Below are 21,242 nucleotides of genomic sequence, written 5' to 3' on the forward strand. Positions count from 1 at the left end.
CTGTTATTAGAAATCTACATTTCTATGTTTACATACTTACATGGAACATTATTTTGAGCTTGATTGATATCTCTACTGCTCACGAATGACAGCTGGGACTAATTGATATTATATTGCTGATATATATAATCAGTGGTCAACAAATCACCAAAAAATCTACTTGCCACCTAGTACCACACGTGTGCTGCTTGGGCCAATAGGAGCTCGCCACGATGTTAAATCCACTCGCCCGGGGCGTGCAAATGTATAGGTTTGTTGAACACTGTATATAATGTTTCATGTATACTTTATTGTTCCACCAGTTGTAAAACATTTATTGTAGATAGGACGTTTTCTGAATACTTTATGTAACCGCATGGTCTGTGCTTTGTATGCGCTATGTGAACATAAAATGTATGCACCTTCAAATATGTTGTGTGATCATTTTTTCTCTCCTTCTTTTTGATTTTAGGATAGCGATTCTTCAATAAGAAACGCTGCCCCCTTTTCTCTGCGGTCCCCACAGTCCGTGTGCTCCCCTGCAGGAAGTGAAGGGACCCCAAAAGGTGCCGTTCTACTTCTAATCTCGCACAACTGCTTCACTCCTTTTTGTGTGGCCACGTGGTTGGAGATGTGTGCCATTGTTCGAACAGTACTGTATATCACAAGCCTGTTTTAAAGCTGCTGCTTTTAAGAATACAGAGAATGCATTACATACAAGGTTCCCTATAGTGATTGCACCTGTGGGCACACGTTTACCGATGATGCTCTTTAATCCCAATTGGGTAATGAATGTCTTTATGTGCGTTAATATTTCAGGTTAGATGCAGCAGACTCCTTGATAAAGGACCTACCGGTCCGAAACGCGTAGGAGGTGTGTGTGTTTTTGTCCCCGTTGGGGTGATGCTGTCATCAGTCATGCACTGAAATAAATGGATCTCATTTTTTAACCCACACCTGGCTCCCTGGCTGTGCGCTATTTGCTCTGTGTTTTTGTAGATGTAGCAGTCACAGGCATCTCATATAAGTATTCCCAAAAGTCACTGTTTCCATGTAGAAAAAGCTTATGGCACCAGGAAGTATGTCGAGATGCTTATTATACAATGCAGTAATGTTAATTTACTGTGTGGGAGAAGATTTTTGCCATCGTCACCAATTACTGCTACTTGGCCTTACAAGGCTCACATATTTTCCTGGTGGTTACATTTTGGGCAACAAAGACTTGAGGAAAACTAAGAACATGTTATATAAAATACACCGATGACAAAATGTGAGTGTAATTCCCTTTTTACCCTTTAACATTATATATAGGGTCAAGACCATTAATCCTTCAGACGCAGCCTCCTCCCTACGCCTCCCCCAGAGATGCTCCTCCTGACATACTATTGGACTCTCCTGACAGAAAACAGAAGAAACAAAAAAAGTTAAAGTTAAGCAAAGACGAGAAAGAGCAGAGCGAAAAGTCTGCTATGTACGACATAGTAAGTTCACCTTCCAAGGACTCCACCAAGCTCACATTAAGACTTACACGTGTGAGATCTTCTGAAATGGACCAGCAAGGAGACCTCCTTTCCAGCATGGAGAACAGCAACGTGTCGGAGGGAGACTCCTCTTTCAATGTCCAGTACCCAGGCCACGCTTCGAAAACGCCAGTCACTCCGCAGGATATAAGTCGTCCCTTGAATGCTGCCCCTTGTTTGCAGGAGCAGGCCGAATTCTTACAGGTGCAGCAAGTGCCCGTCCTACAGCCTAACACGTCAGCAGCTGCAAAACCGCCTCAACCTCCTGTGGCCCAGTCACAGCCCCCACAAACCGGAAGCATAACGCCATATGACGAAGTGGAACTGGACGCTCTGGCCGAGATCGAGAGGATAGAACGGGAATCTGCCATTGAGAGGGAGCGCTTTTCTAAAGAGGTGCAGGACAAAGGTAATACTGGGCTAGCAAGGCTGGGTTCCAATATCCTTCAGTGCTTGAGGAGTTAAAAGATATGAAAGGCTCACCCATTCAGCTTGTTTCTGTGTGCGATGCAGTGCACTTGTCTTGATCACATTGCTTAAGGGAGTGGAAGGAGATTTTGCCGTCAGGATGATTTTCCTGAAGTTACTGTATATTTGATATAACCTGTAAAATTGCTTTCATCTTTTACCTTAACAGTGGAGGGAACAACATCTATGATTCAAAATAATACAGTGTACTTTACAGCAAAGAACATTTTAGCACATAAAGAAACACCGATTGGGTTAAACAAATGATTTGTTCTTTCTTTTGTGCCCATAAGTAGCTTTGAAGCATTATTGTGGAACCTTCGCGTTTTGCATTGATAACATTACACGTGTGGTGCCTCGTGGCATAGAACACTAAACTGTGCACTTATTCTTAAAGAACATTGTATTTGTATGTCCTTGTGGCTCCCAAGCGTCCACTAATGCTTTTCGCCATAGCAAAATCTTTATTCCACTTCACCATTGTATGAGGGCCGGGATACACAATCTGTATGTGGCCTCTCCTCTTAGCGTGAGCTCACCAATCCCACCCCCATTTCATCAGCAGCACACACGTGTAATAACAATAGTCACGGGAGGATTTCTTCCCCAAGGAGGAAGCTGGAAATAACCTGTGCTGCAGCCATACACTTGGGAAGTATATTTCTTATACACTTCATTTTTTCTTCGTCTTTTTTTTGTGGAGCTTCTGTGTTTTTGATTGAGTTTTAATTGCACGAAAGCTCGCATATAGCACACACAGTGCCACTAATTGCGAATCCCTTAGGCACCGCATACACGTCACACATCCGTTTCACCTTTGTGTAGTGGGAGAAATGTAAGCGGACACAATTGGTAGTGTAGGGGCCTGCGGACTGGCTGTACCTGGGTGTGATGGAAGGGCTAACATGTTTTTTTACAAAAGATGTCACTAAATGACCCTTACAGAAAAAATATACACAGAGTTAAACAGTTTGTCATACTGAATGTACTCTGAGAAACCACTGTTAAAAATGATATGGTTACATTTAACCCCTTGACTAATAAATATGCTGGGAACTTCCGGTGGTTAAATACAAAAGGATTGCCCATGTTTCCTAACTTGTAACGTTCTCTAGTTTTGTTAGCTAGGACAAATGATATCGCCTTTTTATTTACTATGTATTTTCACTGCCTTTCTATGATCGTGGATTATGAATTAAGCGGGATGTAGCAGAAATAAATTGCTGTATGTACATTGTTTACACCTTAAACAGCCGACACTTGTTTGCTCTGTTTATCCAAGCGTTTCTTTGGCGGAAACTCCAGGGAAGGACGTTTGCCAATGGTGGATATTTAAGTTTGATAAAACCATCATTCATTTTGCTACGTTTTGTGTATATTTTTAAGACGTTTATTCAGTGCAATCATTTCACATTTTTATGAACGTGAAAACCACTCCCATGTCAGATGGCGTATTTTATGATCTTTTCATTTTGAAATCCTTTTGTTTTCCGATGGCATTTAGAGAAGATTGTCACCCGATTTCTGTTACGTTCGTCTTGCGCTTCTGTCTGTTGACACATCTACGCCCCTTAAACTGTTGAAATACTTATTTTAAAAAATGTAGGTGTGAGGTGGTTATTGGCCGCAGTCTGTAATATCTTCCCCACAGTCTTTAGGGTGTTATTTTTGATGTTCTCTTTGTTTCGCCAGTGAAGTTGACCTGTTTATAATTTAGGCTTAAGTGTACTTTATTGTGCTTAACTTTCTGAAAGGAATCGCGGGAATGAAGGGATATAAACCCATGAATATAGGCCACTGCAGCTTTCTATATTGTGTTGTCATTTGAGCTTCATTGGGAGAAAAGTGCAATATTAACGTTTTGTCTAGATCCGTTTGTGCAGACAAGTGCATGTATGTACTCCGCTAGTACAGTATTTTGAATAGTTGTGTTTTTCCCACTGGTGGATATATTAATATTATGTTTGCATGGGAATCTTACCAGGTGCTCTCAGGGTCTCATTAGGGTCTGATCTCATCCTCACATCACAAATTGGATTATTATTCTTGACAGTAAAATAGTGAGCTACAAAAACTGCTTGTGTACAGTAGGTAGCGTAAGCATTCAAGGTTCATATAAAATGATGCTTGAACTTCTAACGTGCATTTAACTTCTTGCCTGGAATCAAAATAGAGCAAGGACTGTAAGGTGCTAACATTTGTCTTTATTTTCTTTGCTTCACTTACAGATATAACAGACTTCATTGTTCCCCCAGGTGGGATGTCCGAGTATATTGTAATATGCTATGCCATCATTGCAGTTGAATCCTATAGAAACTCTGTTCTGAAATATGTATCTGTTGTGTTAACTGGAGAAACGAGACACATCTGTACCGCATGCATTATCTATCCAATCCACAAGGACTTTGGCTGTCATTTGTACACAAGCGTTATCTAATTTCAAAATAACATAGTTGCACTTGATTTAATAGCTGTCGTGGCAGTCACACTTTCCAATTTTTAGCTGTGTAAAGGGATACTTTTCTAAATGGGTATCAGTGATGAATGTAATTATATCCTTGTATTTATTTTCCATTCTCTAATTTATATTCACATTTACTTGTTACATTTGTGTAAACACCGTATTTTTTGTATTTTAATATGAACATATTTCTATCTTACAACATCTAGATAAACCCTTGAAGAAGCGGAAGCAGGATACCTACCCCTTAGAAGCTGGAGGTGCTACTGGAGGAAATAAACCAGCTTTCCAGGAGACTGGTTCAGCGGGAAATGGGTCACGGCCAGCTCTGATGGTTAGCATCGATCTCCAGCATGCTGGCAGGGGGGACTCTCAGGCAACTGTAACTCAGGACTCGGATGTTGTCAAAAAACCAGAAGACGCAAAGCCTTGTATTGATGGATATGTTTCCGGGCCTCCTGACGATCCTGTTGGAGTCCTTAAAATTAACCCTGAGACCCATCCATGTACACCAAGAAAGATGTCTGAGTCAGAAGTGGAGAATTCTGATAAGTCAGTGAAGAGCACAGCTGCTAAACCTCCACTTGATACACCCGAGGAATCACTGAATGAAACCAAAGTGTGTGACATCAAGGCTGAGCCCACTGAAAACAGTGTTGAAGCAATGTTGTTTGAAGACCACAAACCTGAGGCAAAGCCTGAGCGCCATGAAATAAATCTTGGGGACAGCAAGACGGAGGGCAAACAAAACGAAGATATTAATGAGGATATAAAGACAGAGACCCAGCTTACTACGACCACAAAAGAAGCAAAGCCTTGTGACATCCAAGAGGAGACTAAACTGAATGAAAATCAGAATGAGTCTAATCCAGTTGAAAATAAGCAGGAGCTAAAACAGAGACCTAATACCCCCAAGCAGAGAAGTGAGGGGAAACCTGAGACACCCAGACATAAAAACGAGGGAAGGCCCGACACACCGAGACAAAAGAGCGAGGGGAAGCCTGAGCAACCCAAGCAAAAGAGTGAGGGAAAACCAGACACCCCTAGGCAAAAGAGTGATGGGCGCCCTGAAACACCAAGGCAAAAGACTGATGGGCGTCCAGACACCCCTAAGCAAAAGAGTGAAGGGAGGCCTGAAACACCTAGACAAAAGACAGAGGGACGACCAGATACACCAAGGCAAAAATGTGAGGGGCGATCAGATGGTCACCGGCAAAAGAGTGATGAGCGCCCCGAGATGGTAAGACGAAAGAGTGATGGTGGGCGTCCGGATACTCCAAAACACAAACATGATAACAGAAGGGATTCCATCAGACTATCTTCAGAGAAGAAGCCAGACTTATCCAAACATAAAACAGACTCCAAGTGTGACCCCTCTAGGGTTAAGCCAGATAGCCGGTCAGATACAGCTACAAAGCCGAGAATAGACGGGAGACCTGGACATGAGGTTTCAAGGCGTGATCGTGAGATCCTCAAACAAAAATCTGAGGACAGGGGGGAATCCGATCGACACCAAGGAGACTTGTCGAGGGTTAGAAGGCCTGAGTCGCTGAGGTCTTTCAATAAAAGTGAGCACGAGTCGAAACATGGGATTAAATCTGATGCATCCAAAATGGAAAAATCTGAGAAAAAGCATCGGCGCGATTCAGACGAGTCTAGGGACAGGCTTCCTGCTGGAGAACAAAGACTCAGGCCCAGTAGCCCGCGGATTAAATCGGACAATAAAGTGGACCCCAGTAAATCCAGACCGGATAAACCTGGATTAAAATCACCGACTGGTAAAGATGAGCGAAGGACAGATGGTAATAAAAGTAAGGTGGATGGGAATAAAGCTCACAGTGACAACAAAACAGAGTTCCCCAGTTATTTGTTGGGGGGAAGGCAGGGTACACTGAAACACTTTGTCATTCCAAAACTCAAACGGGATAAGGATGGCAATGTTACCCAGGAAGCCAAGCGGCCGGAATTAAAAGGGGATCAGATCTTCAAAAACGAGAAGATGGGCTTTGTGGAAGATCTTAATAAAGGCGCTAAACCAGTTGTAGTTCTTCAAAAGCTGTCTTTGGATGAGGTGCAGAAATTAATTAAGGACAGAGAAGATAAATCGAGAGGTTCACTAAAATCGAACAAAAACAGGCCATCTAAATCCAGCAAAGGTAAGACTTGCATGAAAAGTTCCCTTTTCTTTATTTTTTCACCTGTTATTTTTCTCTCAAAATATCCACATATTCACTTCGTAAACTACTGTAGTGCTTTGTAATGCAAAAAAGAAATACCCGATGTGTAATTTTGGCAGCGTTCTTTGGAATGATTTGGTGGATGTAGTGAGTGGTCAATCTGGAAAGCTGGCGATAAAGTTGGATTTTTGTCTCGTGGTTAAGTAACATGACATTACTTCTGTTTTACATTTCATTCTTAAGGCGCTTCATAAAAAAAATGGTAGTGCCCAGTTCTAGTTTATAGTGGATATTAGTCTGAATTTACTTGACATTGTAATGGCTTATACGTTCATGCTCCATTTTTCCTTAACCCCATCAGTACCAGTTGTGCCAGCAAGCTATTGATCTATAATAAGTTGCAGACCCCTCTGACACTGAAGGGGTTACTATTTTCTGATTACTGCGGTGGTATATTCGCGTATACTTTGGTCCTTTCTGCATCCAGTATCACCAGACCGTGAAAGGTCTTTATCGATGAGTGATCGTTCGTTAGAAAGATTGATGCGATGTGCTCCACACACAAGACGACGACGTGTGCTTTGCATTTAATTTCGCTCTCTGTAGTAGGTTTAATTTCTCTCTGTAGTAGGTCATAATTACTTTTTAACATGCTCTCTCGCATGACCTTGAATTTACGTTTTTGTGATTTCAAAATGATGTAGAGTTGGTATACAGGGGCTGGGTACTCTGTATAATACTCAAGTTTGCCACATGGCTTTCTTAAACACACATACATGGTAATCTTCAGCGTAAATCCGCAGCTAATGCTATTGAATTTGTAGTACAGTGAAAGTACTACTTCTCTGTAGTTTATAACTTGCCTTCGTTATGGTGTGCTGAATGATTTTGCAGCGGTAGCCCCGGAAGCCTCTCCATGAAAAACCGAAATAATGGATTCACTAGGAATTAATTCTGCAGCAATTCCAAGGCCCCAGAGGCCTCAACCAAGTGATCAAACAGCTTGTACAACATCACACGCCCCTCAGAAGTGATCAGTGATATCCACAAGGAAATATAGCTGGGTGGCCGTTTGTACAATCATTGGGGTGTAAGGCTGCGCTTATAGTGCCGGCAACAGCGACGCGACGTCGCAGCAAAACAGATACATTGCCGCCGTCGCGTGCGCTTATAGCAAGTGTGACGCGACGGATTGGTCGCGGTCGCTGGAAGTTATCTCTATTTGATTTTCCAGCGACCGCCGCCTGATCGTCGCCGTTGCCGGCACTGTAAGCATAGCCTAAGAGGGACTTTATCTTTAGGATCAAAAGTGAGGAGTTTTTGGCTCTGCTGTTTTCATTACTTTCATACTAGAATCTGCATCAGTGTTGTGTTTAATGTTGCAAATTCCAGCTGCTAGAAACAGTGCGCCTCTACAATGTCACCATAAAATGGCGTAATCTGGGGGGTTGATCTCAAACCTGCTTAGATGTTTATCTCAACATTTATTTATTTATTTATTTATTTTAATTATAAAATATTTTACCGGGAAGTAATACATTGAGAGTTACCTCTCGTTTTCATGTATGTCCTGCGCACAGAGTAAAACAAATAATACATGGTTACAAATACAGTTACATAAATGAACAAGGTATACATTATATACAAGACATTGCTTGCACAGTTAAAGAAAATATATATTATGAGCGTATGAAACAGTTAAAGACCAGATTAAAGTGTGAGACAGCCTTAGATTTGAAAGAACTTAAACTGGTGGTGGATATGAGAGTCTCTGGTAGGTTGTTCCAGTTTTGGGGTGCACGGAAGGAGAAGGAGGAGCGGCCGGATACTTTGTTGAGTCTTGGGACCATGAATAGTCTTTTGGAGTCTGATCTCAGGTGATAGGTGCTGCAAGTGGTAGGGGTGAGGAGCTTGTTCAGGTAGCTGGGTAGCTTGCCCAGAAAGTATTTGAGGGTGAGACAGGAAAGGTGAACTTTGCGCCTAGACTCTAGTGATGACCAATCTAGTTCTTTGAGCATTTCGCAGTGATGTGTGTTGTAGTTGCATTGGAGAACAAAACGACAAATTGAATTGTAGAGGGTGTCAAGTTTGCTAAGGTGGGTTTGAGGAGCCGAGCCATATACTATGTCTCCATAGTCAATAATTGGCATTAGCATCTGCTGTGCAATACGCTTTCTGACCAGGAGACAGAGGCTAAGGCCCCGCTCCCAGAGTCAGCGCACCTGCGCTGCTGACAGGCGGTGCGCTGAGATACACAGACCGCGATCTGCGGTCTGTAGGGAGCGGGAGGTGGGCGGGAGGTGGGAGGTTTGATCGGGAGGTGGGCGGGAGGTGGGCGGTTTGACAGGGAGGGGGGGGGGCGTGGCTTGAGCGGAGGGACCCGCTACTCTCCCCCCCCTCCCTCCACGGACTCGGGCTGGAGCTGGAAGGTAAGTTTAAACACACACACGCAGGCACTCATTCATACACGCGCGCACACACACACACAGGCAGGCACTCACGCACTCATACACACACACACGCGCGCACACACAGGCAGGCACTCACGCACTCATACACACACACACACACAGACAGAGGCAGGCACTCGGGCACACACACACACACACACAGACAGGCACTCACGCACTCAGACACATACACACACAGACAGGCACTCACCTGCTTTCACTCCACACTCCTCCCCGCTCCCCGAAGCCTCTCCTCCTCCCGAAGCCTCCCCTCCCCATTGGCTCACAGCCACACACGTCACGCGTCAACGCTAGGAAACACCATTCTCTGGTGTCTCCAGCGGCTGACGCGCTACAGCGTGTAGTGCTCTGTGCAGCCAGGGGGGACCGGGACCGGCTCGCGAGGATTCCCCTGCTGGTGGGGAACTCGCGACCCGCCGCCCGCGCCAACGAGCGCAGCGGGACCGAGGCCTTAGGTTGGAATTGTTCCTGTAAAGTACCCCTAGTTTGGCATAGGTCTTGGTTGTCAGGGTATCAATGTGCATCCCGAATGTTAAGTGGGAGTCAAACCATAAGCCCAGGTATTTAAAACTAGTGACGGGTTAGGGTGGTGTTAGCGTTGGTTCTAATCAGGAGCTCAGTCACTGGAAGCTTTACAAATTTAGTCTTGGTCCCAAATACCATTGTTACAGTCTTGTCAGTGTTTAAAAACAGTTTGTTTTGGGAAATCCAGTTTTCGAGTCTCAAAGTCAGACTGAAGTATGTGTTGAAGGTCAGAGAGGCTATGGCTGTGTGCATATAGGATTGTGTCATCTGCATACATGTGTATTGAGGCTTCCTTACAAGCTGTGGGAAGATCATTAATGAACACTGAGAAGAGTAGGGGCCCCAGAACAGAGCCTTGCGGGACACCACAGGTGATATCCAGGAGGTTGGAGTTAGAGCCTGAGATGGACACATGTTGGGATCTTCCTGATAGGTAGGACTGAAACCAGTTTAAAGCATGCTTCCCTATTCCAAAGCTCTGGAGTTTGTTACGCAGGATAACATGATCAACTGTGTCAAAAGCCTTTGCAAAATCTAGGAATACTGCACCAGTGAGTTGTCCCCGTTCCATTCCACACTGGATTTCATTGCAAACTTTTAGCAGGGTAGTTACGGTGGAGTGTTTGGGACGAAACCCAGACTGGAATTGGCTAGGGAAATTTGTCTTGGGGTAGAAATCGCTTAAATGGGAGTGGACACATTTTTCCATTACTTTGGATAGAATTGGGAGAAGTGAGATTGGCCTGTAGTTTGAGACAGTGTTTTTGTCCCCACTTTTGAAGATTGGGACAACTCTGGCAGTTTTCCAGGTCTTAGGGATATGGCCTGCAGACAGGATAGAGTTGACTATGGACGCAATTGGTTTGGCAATGGCTGGGGCACCAAGTCGTAGGAACCTAGATTGTAGTAAGTCGGGTCCACATTGGCTGCTTAGTTTTAGTTTGAGGAGCGCTTGTGTAATCTCCTCTTCAGATACTGGGCCAAATTGAAAATTGTGGGCAGTGTTTATGAGGGGGTGGGACTGTAGGGATACTCCCAGGATGAGATTCATGTTTGGGGTTTGTGCTGCGTTTCGCTAATAAGTTAGTGGCACACCCCACAAAGTAATCATTGAATGCATTTGCAATGTCACTGATACTAGTTTTATCACACTGTAATGACCTCTACATCACTAAGTTATGTTATTGGTTTGTTTGTATGTTTAGGGCTCCTTATTCTCTCTGAAAATCATATTAGTCACTTGAAGTTAGTTTATTGTGGTTATTATATATATATATATATATATATATATATATATATATATATATATATATCAGAAAATAGCCGTGTGAGTCCAGTTGTGATAGTACAGAATAAATGAGTTCTTCAGTATTAGGTGATACCTTTTTTATTGGACTAACAATTTATGTCATAGGACAAGCTTTCGAGAGTTATCCTCTCTTCAGGTCAAGCAATACTGATATACAAAGGATTCAATGGCTAAAACAGTGTCTCTTTTCTCTCTCTACACTGTTTTAGCCATTGAATCCTTTGTATATCAGTATTGCAAGACCTGAAGAAGAGAGGATAACTCTCGAAAGCTTGTCCTATGACATAAATTGTTAGTCCAATAAAAAAGGTATCACCTAATACTGAAGAACTAATTTATTCTGCACTATGTATATATATATACACACACACACACACACACACACACACACACACACACACACACACACACACACACACACACACATGCAAATATTTGTGAATCTCTTCCGATTTTGCAAGCTAAGCATTTTTAAAGGAAAAAGTAGCAATGTACTTGCAGGTAAATCTGAAACAATATACATCTTATTTACTTGTATTAATTATTATGTAGTGGCGAGATGTAATTTACGATCCCCAAGAGGCTGACGCAAATGCATGATAAGAAGAATGAGATTTTCTTGGAGCAAATGGCAGCCTGTGTGATTGTGCTAAAGCATGAATTAACATGTCCTGCTCTGTTTTAGCGACCCCAGAGCAGTTTCATTGCTGTAACAAGTGATTGTGTATCTCGCTTATAAATTAGAAATGAAATGGGAAACATTAAAAATTGTTGATCGCTCACTTCATTACAATCAGATATGTTGCCAAGCGATAAGACGAGAAGGCTTTTAGCAGTTGCTAAAGCTAAAAATAAATGGCGAATGGGCTCGATCTGGTAGCATGTTTGTTAGGCGTGTAGTATAGGGTTATTATCCTCTCTGGCATATTTGGTGTTTGGGAAATGATATACTTGCCCTGCACTGCCGTTATGAGTTCTTTTGAAGTAGAAAGATTTGCAAAGGTATTTCTCATGGTGCTGTATGACAAGGACCGTCACGGCATAACGCTTTCCCCCCGGAAATAGATATACGCACTAGATTCGATGAAAAAGGGTCTTTTAGACCATTTATTGAATATACAAAAGATGGCCGTTATCCAGATTACACCTGCTCCCGAAACATTGTTTTGTCGATCTTTTGTATATTCAATAAATGGTCTAAAAGACCCCTTCTTCACTTAACAGAGTGCGTGTATCTGTTTCTGGATGGAAAACTATTTAGTGTTTGTCCTAAATGGATTATGGATGTTGTGATCTGTTACTGATTTATCAATAGGGATCATGCTTAATGATGAATTCTCGCTGTTCCAGTAATAAGCGTGCTGGCAGCCTGCATCTCCATGCATTGTAAAGTACTACTTAACAAGGCATCTTATGCTAATCCATTTGTCTGCACTACTAACTGCAATGTGGTACATGCTCCCAACAATGACATGGTTAACGTAACACTTCGAAGTTGCTTGGGTGATATTTCGTGTTTCAGCGATAGTGTTGCCTAACGTATATTTGTGAATCTATTAATAAACTGTGACTATTGGTATTGCTGTTTCTCAGTCTCTTCGTGGACTATGCACAAGTCGGTGCCCTTTGTTTATCATGCCCCCAGGTTAATCTACAAATTGCAATGTTTAAACTGATCTTCGTGGCAGAATTGGTCCAAAATGCACTGTTGCCCAATTTTGCATTAATGGCTGCTTCGTGTCACTGCCGTGCTTCGAACATTGAGCACTTACAAAAAAGTCAAAATAACAGATTTGGGGTGTGTTTTGACAGCCAGTCCCCCAAGCAGCATTTTCATTTTGCAGTTATGTGGGTGCCCTTAAATGACGGCATTACCGGAGGCAGTCCATGATAATCCAATATTTATGGGAGCAAAATGGTGTCTGTCGTTTTGCAAAATAGAAGTGTTCAAATACCATTTAAGTGAAAATGTTTATGCAACATGTTTAGGGACTCCACACACATATGGAAGTGCCCTTAACTGATGAGACTTGTGCCGTCTATCAATGGTACCTATATATTTGTAAGGAATAAGAGTCCTTGTCTTTCAAAACGTCTGTACATATTAATAAAAAAAACAACATGCTCAGTAGTCCTCTTCTCTCCCCTTGACAATCCCCTCCCACCGCTCTCCCCCCTCCCACCGCTCTCCCCCCTCCCACTGCTCTCCCCCCTCCCACCGCTCTCCCCCCTCCCACCGCTCTCCCCCCTCCCACCGCTCTCCCCCCTCCCACCGCTCTCCCCCCTCCCACCGCTCTCCCCCCTCCCTGTGGTTTGATGGTCCGAGTTAGGAAAGATCCCCTTCACTCGGAGGTAGAATGAATGCCCTGCCGGCTCCAATAAGGGTCAGAAACTGTAATTCAGGGTACATCGCAAGGGCTGCTGGGGTGTCCTGCGCTGAGCATGATAACGGCACCACAGGCTTATACTCGAACAGGTCCCCCTCCCCCCATGTCATACTCGCACAGGTCCCCATCCCCCCATGTCATACTCGCACAGGTCCCCCTCCCCCCATGTCACACTCGCACAGGTCCCCCTCCCCCCCATGTCATACTCGCACAGGTCCCTCTCCCCCCCCATGTCATACTCGCACAGGTCCCTCTCCCCCCCCCATGTCATACTCGCACTGGTCCCTCTCCCCCCCATGTCATACTCGCACAGGACCCCCTCCCCCCCCCCATGTCAAAATCGCACAGGTCCCTCTCCCCCATGTCATACTCGCACAGGTCCCCCTCCCCCCATGTCATACTCGCACAGGTCCCTCTCCCCCCCATGTCATACTCGCACAGGTCCCCCTCCCCCCATGTCATACTCGCACAGGTCCCCCTCCCCCCCATGTCATACTCGCACAGGTCCCTCTCCCCCCCCATGTCATACTCGCACAGGTCCCCCTCCCCCCATGTCATACTCGCACAGGTCCCCCTCCCCCCCATGTCATACTCGCACAGGTCCCTCTCCTCCCCATGTCATACTCGCACAGGTCCCCATCCCCCCATGTCATACTCGCACAGGTCCCCCTCCCCCCATGTCATACTCGCACAGGTCCCCCTCCCCCATGTCATACTCGCACAGGTCCCTCTCCCCCCCATGTCATACTCGCACAGGTCCCCCTCCCCCCCATGTCATACTCGCACAGGTCCCCCTCCCCCCCATGTCATACTCGCACAGGTCCCTCTCCCCCCCCATGTCATACTCGCACAGGTCCCCCTCCCCCCATGTCATACTCGCACAGGTCCCCCTCCCCCCATGTCATACTCGCACAGGTCCCTCTCCCCCCCATGTCATACTCGCACAGGTCCCCCTCCCCCCATGTCATACTCGCACAGGTCCCTCTCCCCCCCATGTCATACTCGCACAGGTCCCTCTCCCCCCCATGTCATACTCGCACAGGTCCCTCTCCCCCCCATGTCATACTCGCACAGGTCCCCCTCCCCCCATGTCATACTCGCACAGGTCCCCCCTCCCCCCATGTCATACTCGCACAGGTCCCTCTCCCCTCCCCCCATGTCATACTCGCACAGGTCCCTCTCCCCCCCCTGTCATACTCGCACAGGTCCCTCTCCCCCCCATGTCATACTCGCACAGGTCCCCCTCCCCCCATGTCATACTCGCACAGGTCCCTCTCCCCCCCATGTCATACTCGCACAGGTCCCCCTCCCCCCATGTCATACTCGCACAGGTCCCCCTCCCCCATGTCATACTCGCACAGGTCCCTCTCCCCCCCATGTCATACTCGCACAGGTCCCCCTCCCCCATGTCATACTCGCACAGGTCCCTCTCCCCCCCATGTCATACTCGCACAGGCCCCTCTCCCCCCATGTCATACTCGCACAGGTCCCCCTCCCCCCATGTCATACTCGCACAGGTCCCTCTCCCCCCCATGTCATACTCGCACAGGTCCCCCTCCCCCATGTCATACTCGCACAGGTCTCCCTCCCCCCCATGTCATACTCGCACAGGTCCCTCTCCCCCCCCCATGTCATACTCGCACAGGTCCCCCTCCCCCCATGTCATACTCGCACAGGTCCCCCTCCCCCCCATGTCATACTCGCACGTGTCCCTCTCCCCCCCCCATGTCATACTCGCACAGGTCCCCCTCCCCCCATGTCATACTCGCACAGGTCCCTCTCCCCCCCATGTCATACTCGCACAGGTCCCTCTCCCCCCCATGTAATACTCGCACAGGTCCCTCTCTCCCCCCATGTCATACTCGCACAGGTCCCCCTCCCCCCATGTCATACTCGCACAGGTCCCTCTCTCCCCCATGTCATACTCGCACGTGTCCCTCTCCCCCCCCATGTCATACTCGCACAGGTCCCCCTCCCCCCATGTCATACTCGCACAGGTCCCCCTCCCCCCATGTCATACTCGCACAGGTCCCTCTCCCCCCCCATGTCATACTCGCACAGGTCCCCCTCCCCCCATGTCATACTCGCACAGGTCCCCCTCCCCCCATGTCATACTCGCACAGGTCCCCCTCCCCCCATGTCATACTCGCACAGGTCCCCCTCCCCCCCATGTAATACTCGCACAGGTCCCCCTCCCCCCATGTCATACTCGCACAGGTCCCTCTCCCCCCCCCCCCATGTCATACTCGCACAGGTCCCCCTCCCCCCATGTCATACTGGCACAGGTCCCCCTCCCCCCCATGTCATACTCGCACAGGTCCCTCTCCCCCCCCATGTCATACTCGCACAGGTCCCCCTCCCCCCATGTCATACTCGCACAGGTCCCCCTCCCCCCCATGTCATACTCGCACAGGTCCCTCTCCTCCCCATGTCATACTCGCACAGGTCCCCATCCCCCCATGTCATACTCGCACAGGTCCCCCTCCCCCCATGTCATACTCGCACAGGTCCCCCTCCCCCATGTCATACTCGCACAGGTCCCTCTCCCCCCCATGTCATACTCGCACAGGTCCCCCTCCCCCCCATGTCATACTCGCACAGGTCCCCCTCCCCCCCATGTCATACTCGCACAGGTCCCTCTCCCCCCCCATGTCATACTCGCACAGGTCCCCCTCCCCCCATGTCATACTCGCACAGGTCCCCCTCCCCCCATGTCATACTCGCACAGGTCCCTCTCCCCCCCATGTCATACTCGCACAGGTCCCCCTCCCCCCATGTCATACTCGCACAGGTCCCTCTCCCCCCCATGTCATACTCGCACAGGTCCCTCTCCCCCCCATGTCATACTCGCACAGGTCCCTCTCCCCCCCATGTCATACTCGCACAGGTCCCTCTCCCCCCCATGTCATACTCGCACAGGTCCCCCTCCCCCCATGTCATACTCGCACAGGTCCCCCCTCCCCCCATGTCATACTCGCACAGGTCCCTCTCCCCCCCCTGTCATACTCGCACAGGTCCCTCTCCCCCCCATGTCATACTCGCACAGGTCCCCCTCCCCCCATGTCATACTCGCACAGGTCCCTCTCCCCCCCATGTCATACTCGCACAGGTCCCCCTCCCCCCATGTCATACTCGCACAGGTCCCCCTCCCCCATGTCATACTCGCACAGGTCCCTCTCCCCCCCATGTCATACTCGCACAGGTCCCCCTCCCCCATGTCATACTCGCACAGGTCCCTCTCCCCCCCATGTCATACTCGCACAGGTCCCCCTCCCCCCATGTCATACTCGCACAGGTCCCTCTCCCCCCCATGTCATACTCGCACAGGTCCCCCTCCCCCATGTCATACTCGCACAGGTCTCCCTCCCCCCCATGTCATACTCGCACAGGTCCCTCTCCCCCCCCATGTCATACTCGCACAGGTCCCCCTCCCCCCATGTCATACTCGCACAGGTCCCCCTCCCCCCCATGTCATACTCGCACGTGTCCCTCTCCCCCCCCCATGTCATACTCGCACAGGTCCCCCTCCCCCCATGTCATACTCGCACAGGTCCCTCTCCCCCCCATGTCATACTCGCACAGGTCCCTCTCCCCCCCATGTAATACTCGCACAGGTCCCTCTCTCCCCCCATGTCATACTCGCACAGGTCCCCCTCCCCCCATGTCATACTCGCACAGGTCCCTCTCTCCCCCATGTCATACTCGCACGTGTCCCTCTCCCCCCCCATGTCATACTCGCACAGGTCCCCCTCCCCCCATGTCATACTCGCACAGGTCCCCCTCCCCCCATGTCATACTCGCACAGGTCCCTCTCCCCCCCCATGTCATACTCGCACAGGTCCCCCTCCCCCCATGTCATACTCGCACAGGTCCCCCTCCCCCCCATGTCATACTCGCACAGGTCCCCCTCCCCCCATGTCATACTCGCACAGGTCCCCCTCCCCCCCATGTCATACTCGCACAGGTCCCCCTCCCCCCATGTCATACTCGCACAGGTCCCTCTCCCCCCCCCCCCCATGTCATACTCGCACAGGTCCCCCTCCCCCCATGTCATACTGGCACAGGTCCCCCTCCCCCCCCATGTCATACTCGCACAGGTCCCTCTCCCCCCCATGTAATACTCGCACAGGTCCCTCTCTCCCCCCATGTCATACTCGCACAGGTCCCCCTCCCCCCATGTCATACTCGCACAGGTCCCTCTCCCCCCCATGTCATACTCGCACGTGTCCCTCTCCCCCCCCATGTCATACTCGCACAGGTCCCCCTCCCCCCATGTCATACTCGCACAGGTCCCTCTCCCCCCCATGTCATACTCGCACGTGTCCCTCTCCCCCCCCATGTCATACTCGCACAGGTCCCCCTCCCCCCATGTCATACTCGCACAGGTCCCTCTCCCCCCCATGTAATACTCGCACAGGTCCCTCTCCCCCCATGTCATACTCGCACAGGTCCCTCTCCCCCCCATGTCATACTCGCACAGGTCCCCATCCCCCCCATGTCATACTCGCACAGGTCCCCCTCCCCCCATGTCATACTCGCACAGGTCCCCCTCCCCCATGTCATACTCGCACAGGTCCCTCTCCCCCCCATGTCATACTCGCACAGGTCCCCCTCCCCCCCATGTCATACTCGCACAGGTCCCCCTCCCCCCATGTCATACTCGCACAGGTCCCCCTCCCCCCCATGTCATACTCGCACAGGTCCCCCTCCCCCCCATGTCATACTCGCACAGGTCCCTCTCCCCCCCATGTCATACTCGCACAGGTCCCTCTCCCCCCATGTCATACTCGCACAGGTCCCCCTCCCCCCCATGTCATACTCGCACAGGTCCCTCTCCCCCCCATGTCATACTCGCACAGGTCCCTCTCCCCCCCCATGTCATACTCGCACAGGTCCCCCTCCCCCCATGTCATACTCGCACAGGTCCCTCTCCCCCCATGTCATTCTCGCACAGGTCCCTCTCCCCCCCATGTCATACTCGCACAGGTCCCTCTCCCCCCCATGTCATACTCGCACAGGTCCCTCTCCCCCCCATGTCATACTCGCACAGGTCCCCCTCCCCCCATGTCATACTCGCACAGGTCCCTCTCCCCCCCCCATGTCATACTCGCACAGGTCCCCCTCCCCCCCATGTCATACTCGCACAGGTCCCCCTCCCCCCCATGTCATACTCGCACAGGTCCCTCTCCCCCCCATGTCATACTCGCACAGGTCCCTCTCCCCCCCATGTCATACTCGCACAGGTCCCTCTCCCCCCCATGTCATACTCGCACAGGTCCCCCTCCCCCCATGTCATACTCGCACAGGTCCCTCTCCCCCCCCATGTCATACTCACACAGGTCCCCCTCCCCCCCGTGTCATACTCGCACAGGTCCCTCTCCCCCCCATGTCATACTCGCACAGGTCCCTCTCCCCCCCATGTCATACTCGCACAGGTCCCCGTCCCCCCCATGTCATACTCGCACAGGTCCCCGTCCCCCCCATGTCATACTCGCACAGGTCCCTCTCCCCCCCATGTCATACTCGCACAGGTCCCCCTCCCCCCCATGTCATACTCGCACAGGTCCCCCTCCCCCCCATGTCATACTCACACAGGTCCCCCTCCCCCCCCATGTCATACTCGCACAGGTCCCCCTCCCCCCCATGTCATACTCGCACAGGTCCCTCTCCCCCCCATGTCATACTCGCACAGGTCCCTCTCCCCCCCATGTCATACTCGCACAGGTCCCTCTCCCCCCATGTCATACTCGCACAGGTCCCTCTCCCCCCCATGTCATACTCGCACAGGTCCTCCTCCCCCCATGTCATACTCGCACAGGTCCCTCTCCCGCCCATGTCATACTCGCACAGGTCCCTCTCCCCCATGTCATACTCGCACAGGTCCCTCCCCCCCATGTCATACTCGCACAGGTCCCCCCCCATGTCATACTTGCACAGGTCCCTCTCCCCCCCATGTCATACTCGCACAGGTCCCCCTCCCACCCATGTCATACTCGCACAGGTCCCCCTCCCACCCATGTCATACTCGCACAGGTCCCCCTCCCCCATGTCATACTCGCACAGGTCCCCCTCCCCCGCATGTCATACTAGCACAGGTCCCTCTCCCCCCATGTCACACTCGCACAGGTCCCTCTCCCCCCCATGTCATACTCGCACAGGTCCCTCTCCCCCCCACGTCATACTCGCACAGGTCCCTCCCCCCCCCCATGTCATACTCGCACAGGTCCCCCTCCCCCCCATGTCATACTCGCACAGGTCCCCCTCCCCCCCATGTCATACTCGCACAGGTCCCCCTCCCCCATGTAATACTCGCACAGGTCCCCCTCCCCCCCATGTCATACTCGCACAGGTCCCCCTCCGCCATGTAATACTCGCACAGGTCCCCCTCCCCCGCATGTCATACTCGCACAGGTCCCTCTCCCCCCCATGTCATACTCGCACAGGTCCCCCTCCCCCCCATGTCATACTCGCACAGGTCCCCCTCCCCCCCATGTCATACTCGCACAGGTCCCTCTCCCCCCCATGTCATACTCGCACAGGTCCCTCTCCCCCCCATGTCATACTCGCACAGGTCCCCGTCCCCCCCATGTCATACTCGCACAGGTCCCCGTCCCCCCCATGTCATACTCGCACAGGTCCCTCTCCCCCCCATGTCATACTCGCACAGGTCCCCGTCCCCCCCATGTCATACTCGCACAGGTCCCCCTCCCCCCCATGTCATACTCGCACTGGTCCCCCTCCCCCCCATGTAATACTCTCACAGGTCCCTCTCCCCCCCATGTCATACTCGCACAGGTCCCTCTCCCCCCCATGTCATACTCGCACAGGTCCCTCTCCCCCCCATGTCATACTCGCACAGGTCCCTCTCCCCCCCATGTCATACTCGCACAGGTTCCTCTCCCCCATGTCATACTCGCACAGGTCCCCCTCCCCCCCATGTCATACTCGCACAGGTCCCCCTCCCCCCCATGTCATACTCGCACAGGTCCCCCTCCCCCGCATGTCATACTCGCACAGGTCCCCCTCCCCCGCATGTCATACTCGCACAGGTCCCCCTCCCCCATGTCATACTCGCACATGTCCCCCCCCCCCATGTCATACTCGCACAGGTCCCCCTCCCCCCATGTCATACTCGCACATGTCCCCCCCCCCACGTCATACTCGCGTAGGTCGTCCCCCCACGTCATACTCGCGTAGGTCCCCCTCCCCCCACGTCATACTCGCACAGGTCCCCCTCCCCCATGTCATACTCGCACAGGTCCCCCTCCCCCCCTTGTCATACTCGCACAGGTCCCCCTCCCCCCCATGTCATACTCGCACAGGTCCCTCTCCCCCCCATGTCATACTCGCACAGGTCCCTCTCCCCCCCATGTAATACTCGCACAGGTCCCCCTCCCCCATGTCATACTCGCACAGGTCCCCCTCCCCCCATGTCATACTCGCACAGGTCCCTCTCCCCCTCCCCCCCATGTCATACTCGCACAGGTCCCTCTCCCCCTCCCCCCTATGTCATACTCGCACAGGTCCCTGTGACAGGGTGAAGTCAACCCCTATCAGTTATGCCTGGGAAACATATGTCTGAGTGCTTCATCCAGCACTCAGAAGGGTAACTCAGGTGGAAGCTAGGTAATCAGGAGGTAAGCCGACACCTGAGAGCCAGTGAGGAATAAGATGATGTTGTTACTGGCAGTAGCTGGCTGCCTTAGACAAGAGAACTCTGCTATGTGAGCTGCTAGCCAGACGCATTCACCAACTAACACTTCCAACCAAAGTAAGAATTGTTCATTTGTTTTCCAGACTGCTTAAAAGACACTTACGGTTTGGTTATGGTTTAGCCAGCCAGCCTGCTAGATAGGCCTGGGGTGTTAGTCAGTCCTCCCAATGTGGAGCATTATTTGTTTTGTTGTTTAAAGGGACAGTGTACCCAAATGTTATGTTATGCTGT

General features: G+C 50.4%; 1 protein-coding gene across 3 annotated transcripts in view; it reads left to right on the forward strand.

The window, feature by feature from the left end:
• The window catches only part of NIPBL (NIPBL cohesin loading factor), a 158,684-nt gene that overhangs the window by 91,037 nt on the left and 46,405 nt on the right, over positions 1-21,242 (forward strand). For all 3 annotated transcript variants that reach the window (XM_075588338.1, XM_075588356.1, XM_075588348.1), the window contains exons 8-10: positions 452-545; positions 1,291-1,908; positions 4,638-6,584. In XM_075588338.1, the coding sequence (XP_075444453.1) occupies positions 452-545; positions 1,291-1,908; positions 4,638-6,584 (2,659 nt within the window). The remainder of the gene's footprint in view (positions 1-451; positions 546-1,290; positions 1,909-4,637; positions 6,585-21,242) is intronic.

This window comes from Ascaphus truei, chromosome 1 (genome assembly GCF_040206685.1).
Source record: "Ascaphus truei isolate aAscTru1 chromosome 1, aAscTru1.hap1, whole genome shotgun sequence".
Lineage (NCBI taxonomy): Eukaryota > Metazoa > Chordata > Amphibia > Anura > Ascaphidae > Ascaphus > Ascaphus truei.